This window comes from Strongylocentrotus purpuratus, unplaced genomic scaffold, assembly GCF_000002235.5.
Source record: "Strongylocentrotus purpuratus isolate Spur 01 unplaced genomic scaffold, Spur_5.0 spur5_scaffold_8, whole genome shotgun sequence".
Lineage (NCBI taxonomy): Eukaryota > Metazoa > Echinodermata > Echinoidea > Camarodonta > Strongylocentrotidae > Strongylocentrotus > Strongylocentrotus purpuratus.
Window position 1 is genome coordinate 31,103,969 of NW_022145614.1, and position 7,931 is coordinate 31,111,899.

The following is a 7,931-nucleotide window of genomic DNA, read 5'->3' on the forward strand; positions in this document are numbered from 1 at the left end:
GCTGAATAGAATTTATAGAGGGTAATTTATAGCTATATCAAACGCTGTATGAGAAATATAGATAAATGAAGCTTTATTATGCTGCAATATGAAGCCTGAAACAGCCAGGATTACTGATTATGAGAAACATAAAGCAAACTTGTACACAAGAAGCTAATTATCCCTCTCAACTATTGAGATATCAAAGAGAAACATGTGCATTGCATGCAAATCTTGAATGCAAGTTATGAATGTAAACCCTAACCTTAATTCAATTGAAACATGGCATAGCTAGGCATGGATAAGCTGTGTAAATAGACTCACAACAAAATGTTTTATATATAGCATGTCAAGAAAATATGCATCAGTTCTAACTCAATATCTATAGTTTAACGGTTTAACAGATCTTCTGTAAAGCAAACAAGCTGTAAAAGAATAATCAGGTCGTGAAGAACAAATCTAAAAAAATCTCAATCATTTTTTTAACAATTTCCTTTTAGTATATTAATTATGACATACCTATTGGAACAATTAAGAAGATTTCTGCACTTGATCAAATATAGGTTTTTCAATATCCTTATAATTGTGTTGTTTTATCAATATTATATTTTTATGAATTTATAATTGTATTAACTTGTTTATACTTGAATCACATGTGTTGTTTTTGTGTTAATGTTGGTGTAGTTTATCATTTTTGGAGGCAGAAAACTTGTTAGGATTTATACATCAGAAATTGGAGAACAGTTTTTGTTTTATTGCCATAAAATATATTTTCATATCATTTGTGTTGAATTATATGAGCTTGTAAATCAATTTTGCAATGACTATCACAAAGTGTTGAAGTCCTTGGTATATGCATTATCCCTCCCCCTTTAAAATCATATGCTATGATGCATACTCCTTGTATATTTCACCTCAAAGCTTATTTGAGCTTACCAATCTTTTTTTTATAGCAAAATCAGTAAAACTCATATATATTGAGAGCAGGAAAAAAATTTAGAATAGGCATATCAAAACAAGCAAATTAGCTAGCAACTAAAATGCGAAACTTATATAAGGTGGGAAAAAGGCAGCAAAATTTTCATTTAGTTTAGTGGGAGCAGCCAATTTTCTTATACTTTAAAGACATAAGTTTTTTGCAAAGGCTTCCTTGTATAATTTAAAGCCCACATACAGTGATAGAAAGAGGTACAACAAGCAGGATATACAGTGCAATTCTATTTTTCTCTTGGAAGTAGACAATTTCCAACATGAACCAACTGTTAGAATAGCTGAATTGCCATTAAACCAGAGTTCAAAGAAAGAAAGAAAAAAGACCAGAGCAAAATGTTGGGGTAAATCCAAGAAATCTGATTCTTTCACCCCTTTTTGTATTATTACTTAACTTCTGGAAGGATAAGACAGGAGTGTAATAGAATTGTATCTTGTTATTCTTTTCAAAATAAAAGGGAAAAATATTCATTAGAGGAAGGCTGTACATGGGTTTTAAATCTGAATATAAATTTCAGCCCCGGCAATGCATTGTTTTGGTGCCATTAGGCCCTCAAACATATATATATCAATAAGGAATGGAAACTACAAGTATATACCCTATATGTTGTGTCCCTGAATACATTTTTGCAGCCGTTACCTCCAAATATAAAAGGACTCTCTCTGTTGTGAGGCAGAAGGGTATTGACTTGTATCGTTTGACGCAGAGATAATGCCCTTCTAGCTTTCAACAGAGGACTTCTTTTTGTTGAACTTATGGTAATAAGGTCTTTTCAATTGAGTCGATTTGAACGCATTCTAGTGCAGAGGGCATGTGCGCACTCATGTAGTTGACATCCCTTGTTCACTTCCCTTTGAAACGGTTTCGATTTCAGTCAGTGCTTGCTTGCGGCACTGGTGAACATGATGTGTGCCACTTTGAAATGAGATCAAATCATGTACTGGTACAGCTAGCTAGGTACATACTATTGCTATACACAACAGCATTCTAGATTGTGGTAAACATCAAAACCGAGGGGAACACGTTTTCAAATTCTGGTAGCGGACATGGTAACCATCATTGTGCAGTTCACTATGTCGATGTGACAATCGAAAAGCCCTTATTACATGTATATGCGGCCTGTAGCATGGACAAGTTCAAAAGTTATAGGCATGATATTACTGCCTGTTTAATACTAACACTCCCATCTTCTTCCCTCTTCTCCCCTCTTCTCCCCATTTCTTTTTATGTTCTGTTCTTATGTTTTGTCTTGCACTGGCTGTCATAATTTATTTTGTTTGATTCTTGTGGAAACAAAAATAAAAACATTCTGCTGCCTTCAATGCAACGCACGTGTGCACATACACTTGGTGTTCAACTGCTACTACAAATACTACTTCTACTACTTCTGCTACAATTATTCTTCCACAGCCCAATCAGGTTTGTTCTTTTATGTTTTGATTTAAGCCCCAGTCCCAAGTTTCTTATAATGACTTTTAAAGGGAGGACATATGGTCTTTCATCTATAGCAACATGTCAAATTGGTTGAAAATAAATTGTGAATTCACTCTGTCAGAAAAACATATTTCAATGATTCTGGAATTAAAAAATGAACACCATTGCTTTAATAATAACAGAAATTCGCTGTTTTGTATTTCACGAAGTTTTTGTCTGACAATTTCTTTACAAATTATACAGAAGGATAACAGAAAATTACTAAAACACTAAGTGTTTGTTTTATTGGTTATCTTTATTTCCCAAACAATTTAGATGGACATTTAATATTGATAATAATGATGTTCATTTTTATAGTGCTCTTTTCTGAAAAAATTAAAAACTCAAGGTGCCATGAGAGAAAACATTGTTGAGAAGTCGCTTTGATTATCTGTCATTATAAGTTACCTTGGGACTGATTCTTTATTTCTTTATTCATTTCAATATTTATTTGTTTTATTTCTTTATTCATTTGAATGTTTATTTGTTATATTTCTTTATTCATTTCAATGTTTATTTGTTTTATTTCTTCATGTTTATTCACATGTTGGTTTAATAATGTTGATTTATTTGTAATTTTTGTTTTTGTTATTTCTTTATTATTATTTTACTACATTCAGTTTTTGAAATCGTTTAATTTGTTTGCACCAAAATGAATGTCATAACATGAACTAATAAACTTTGAATGCCACATAATAATAATTTTAATTAAATAATAAATTTAACAAGAAAATCGTATTCTCTAAGGGTCACGGTTTTCAGTGTGACAACTTTTTTTGTTTAATGTGAACATTTATGCTGTCTTTCTCCAGAAGAATCAACAACTTTTCAACGTGTATTTGAATTTCTACTCTAATGTTTATTCATTTATTTATTTTCAAGAAAAGTTTTGGGTTTTTTATTGCCGTTTTTTAAATAATGTTTGTGTGCGGATACGATTTCTGTATTGTTTTAAATTGGTAAAGTGTATTCCATTGCCCCATCTTGAAAAATAATCCTAACTGATCCGAATTGATCTTCTATCAGTCACAATTCATTATATTTTAGGACTGATTTATTTACTGACCACCATTTTGGATCCAGCAGATACCTTTAAAAGATAGCTGAATATTATCTTTACCAGTTTAAAATAATGCAGATGCTGTTTCTGCCACTGTAATTATATTTCAAGAATACTTACAGTGATTAATATTTTTCAAAACCTACTATTTAAGTGTTTATTGATGTTTGTTAGGAAGAGGTTTTTGGTTTTTATTGCAGTTTTTGAATTGTTTTTTCTGTAGATATGATACATTGAATCAATATTTGTTAACCCTTTTTCAAAATAAATATTTTTGAATGGTGAACATATATTTTGAAATATTCTAGAAAAGTAAATTCATTCAAATACAATGTTAGTATCCTCATATTACAGAGATAACATGGCAGCCTTTATCTTTAATATTTTATTCACCAATAACAGTCTTTATCAGGAACATATATATCCTCCATAATGGTATTTATGCTATGAAAATGACATTTCCAATTCAATAACTTATCGGATTCATTTCAAAGCTAGCAGGTTCACATATTATTAGTATCATATCCAAACATGGGAGATGAATAGTGTAAAATCTGTTTGAGAATTTTTAATAAGAGGGATAAGTTTTTGACTTATGAATTGTAGATTTTGTAAGAGCTTTATTGCAGATGTAAGTTTATATAAAGTTTAATCAATAAGTCTTTGAAAGGTATTAAGGCAACCCATGTTTCACTGTTCGAAAAGCTGTAAAGGGCATAAAAACTCATCAAAAGATGTTGTTGTTTTTATTTTAAAAATCACACATGAGAAATTGTAAGAAAGGGAGATTAAAGAGTGGATGAAGTAAATTGTTAATGAAAATGACAAATTCTAAAACCAGACTTTCTACTGCCTTTGAATATACAGAAAGCAATGGAGGCAAACAAGAAGAATTTCATCACAGTGCTAGATCCTAAGAAATCCAACGCAATCAACATCGGACTTACTGTACTGCCCCAACCAAGGTCCATCAAACAAGCTATCTTGAACATGGATAGTATGGTCATGAACAAAGAAGGCGTGGAGGTGAGTTTTAAGAAGAGGTGGGGAGGGAGGGGTAATAGAAGGGAAGGGGCTGAAGAGAGAATACAGGAGGAATACAACCCAGGTCTATTAAACAATCTATCTTTATAAAGGGTGAAAACAGGAAGAGAGAGAAAGAGGGGAGTGGTAGGGGAGTGAGAGATAAACAGGGGAAGGGTTTGGTGGAATAGGAGACGAGAAAGTGAGAAAGAAGGAGAGAGAGACAAATAAATTGCTCCCCTTTTGTCATTAAATGATCACAAGGGAACTACATTGAACAGACAAAATATACAGTAAAATAAAACACGAATGTACCGGTATGCTTAATAGTTATATTTGACTTTCTCATCTCTGTCTTCTTTCAGAAACTGTTGAGTATGGTTCCATCAGAGGAAGAAGTTGCTAGGATACAAGAAGCCATGTTAGCTAACCCTGACGTACCTCTTGGCTCAGCAGAGCAGTTCCTTCATATGTTATCCACCATCAGCGGCCTGGAAGCAAGACTCAATCTCTGGCTCTTCAAAATGGACTATGACAACATGGAAGAGGTGAATAAGATATATATGTTCAATCTTTGGGCCTGCCTTCTTAAGACTTGATTCGTAGTGATCACAAATCCTCCAATCAATCACAATCTTACAAAGTCCTATCTCTGTAGCTTTGAGTTGTGATTGTTATCAAGTTATGTCCAAATTGAATCAAGTGCAACTGTTGATAAGATATCACCAAGACCATGTTCTGAATTCAATGCTCATATACATGTATTTCTAATTCTACATTATTTTTGTTTGTTTTTGTTTTGTTTTGTTTTCTTGGATGATAATAACATTTTCTGTTATGTATTTGATACTCCAGGGTACTTATAATATCAGTTAGGTCATTATCTTTGTCCAATGATTTTCCCCTTACATCAAAGATTTTAGTTTACCTGGCATTTCCTTTCAGTCGATAGTATTAGAGCTTATCTGCATTGTACACATCAAATAAAATGATAATTCCATTATAAATATATGTTAATTATGCCATTGTAATCCAGTGTGTATGATTAATGGAAAATAAAACATAGCTGTATTGCCTAATCTCTATATTGATGAGTGTTTTGCTCAATGTGTTGAATTGTTTACTTATTCCTGTACACATGAACTTGGACATAAATACAGATAAGATGTTACTTATTGACAATGTTTTATGGAATATCAATCCTTACGTTTTACATTATTGGTCTATTGCAAGACAAAGGGCTCACAAAGCTTGGTGAAATTGGTTCTGTTTTGGGCCCTTTGCATCTCCTAACATGATGATGATCAATGATTGTTTTACCTGACTGCTAAGAAAGCATATATATGCTTGTAAGTAAGAAACCAGGGGACCAACGGCTTCAATTCCTATCCGAGGGACTTGGTAATGAGGATTAATGCATTACCAAAGGGCATGATTGCATTGACTTGGTTTTGAACCCAGTAACAAGACCACTGGTCTAACACTGAGCCATGGCGCCTAACCCACGATCATCTCTCCATCTTGGTTTCTTTCTTCTCTGCCTTACTTCTGGTCTCTAGGAAGTAGCGGAACCAATGGCTGACCTGAAGAAAGGGATAGAAGACCTGAGAGCGTCCAAAACTTTCAAGAAGATCTTATCAACCTTACTTGCCATCGGAAACTTCTTGAATGGTGGAAGAGTAAGTCTTTTCGACCTCCTTTGATTTCATTTTTATCTTGTAAACCTTTGTTAATATAATTTACCTCAAGTAGCAGTTATGCGAAGGGATTTGTATGTTTCATGACAGACCATATCCATAGGAGCCCTATTTTTGGTGTGTTCCCACCGATTAAAACCTTGGTAGTCATATAAGTTAGGGTATGATTTTCATGTGTTCAGTGTTTTTGTTGACATTTGTCTACAAAATGACCAAGCTGAAAACTAGATATTTCAGGTGTACTAAATATCTACAAGTTTGAATTTTTCCCAATGCTCTATCCCAGAATGAGACAGCCTTCCAGCAAATGTAATGCTTGCTGAGGCATCTAATTCCCATGTCCCGTAACAAAATTTCTTGTCTTTCTCACACCGCTTGTAATCTTTTGTTTATCTTCGTGATAGGCTACATAACCCTTTCAAGATTGCCAGAAGAATAATTTTAATAAGAAGATCGGTGCCCAATTTAATCAGTGTTTTGTAAAGTTCCTTGCCGTGCAAACTATGGCCATTCAAACATTTCACCAAAGTTTCAAAAAAATTGGTTTTACATTATATTCATGAAAATGTGATATGTTTCATACTCAAAACAATTTTTCTCCCTTTTATCCATTTGTTACTTTCAGACTGTACGTGATATCAAGTATTTAAGTATAAAGTCCTGACATAGTCAGGAAGCATGCAATGTACATCAGGGCTTGACACCATAGGGGTCTCACTCTAATGCTCACAGATGTTGGTGAACCTCTTTTGGATAAAAAAAAAATAACCCCAAACATGAGCAGTGTCGAGCCCTGTGTACATTCATTGTTTGTTTTTTCATAAAATAATAATAAATTTCGATAATGACATAAAACTGTTATACATGTTATGCTTAAACTTAAGTCTTCTTTCATTAAAAATTTGTAGTGGTACAGTATACATAATTTATGTTTATACAAGTGCATTTAATATGCAATGCAGGGAAAGTCACAATCAGATAATGAACTTGTCAAGTTCATTATTAGGCCAATTGTGACTTAACCGAGTGCATTGCATATCACTATAAAATGCACAAGCTTCAAAGCTTGAATTATTTTTTAAATAAAACGGATCAGTAATATGAATATAAAAGTTGAGTAATCAGCATCAAACCTGATAAAAATGCCAACAGTCTCACAGTCATGGAGGCTGCCATTATTTGGTTTTACAGTATATTATTCATTAAGATGTAAAATGTTCATACTGAAAACGATTTCCCCCCTCCCCTCCCCTCCCCTTCATCCATTTGTTACTTTCAGACTGTACGTGATATCAAGTCATTAAGTATAAAGTCCTGACATAGTCAGGAAGCATGCAATGTACATCAGGGCTTGACACGATAGGGGTCTCACTGGTGAACCTCTTTTGTTCTCAACTCAACCCCCAAACATGAACAGTGTAGAGCCCTGTGTACATTCATTGTTTGTTAATGAAAAGTTAATCAATGTTGATGATGACATGAAAATGTTATAGATGTCAAGCATGAACTTCAGTGTTGTTTTATTATAATTTAGTGTTACAGTATACACAAAATTAATGTTTGCAGGTTGAATGAAAATCGTATAATGAATGAGATTTGTCAAGTTCATTGTTTGGCTAATTGTGACTTGACCAAGTGCATTTCATATCACTATTGAATGCACAAGCTTCAAAACATTAATTGTTTGTTTTATATGATGGGTCAGCAA

General features: G+C 33.2%; 1 protein-coding gene across 4 annotated transcripts in view; it reads left to right on the forward strand.

Moving 5' to 3' along the window:
- Positions 1-7,931, forward strand: part of LOC587533 (FH1/FH2 domain-containing protein 3) — a 138,707-nt gene that overhangs the window by 117,967 nt on the left and 12,809 nt on the right. For 3 of the 4 annotated variants that reach the window (XM_030975741.1, XM_030975742.1, XM_030975743.1), the window contains 5 exons: positions 2,381-2,389; positions 4,371-4,529; positions 4,892-5,074; positions 6,086-6,205; positions 6,849-6,851. In XM_030975741.1, the coding sequence (XP_030831601.1) occupies positions 2,381-2,389; positions 4,371-4,529; positions 4,892-5,074; positions 6,086-6,205; positions 6,849-6,851 (474 nt within the window). The remainder of the gene's footprint in view (positions 1-2,380; positions 2,390-4,370; positions 4,530-4,891; positions 5,075-6,085; positions 6,206-6,848; positions 6,852-7,931) is intronic. The other variant, XM_030975740.1, reaches the window with a different exon arrangement.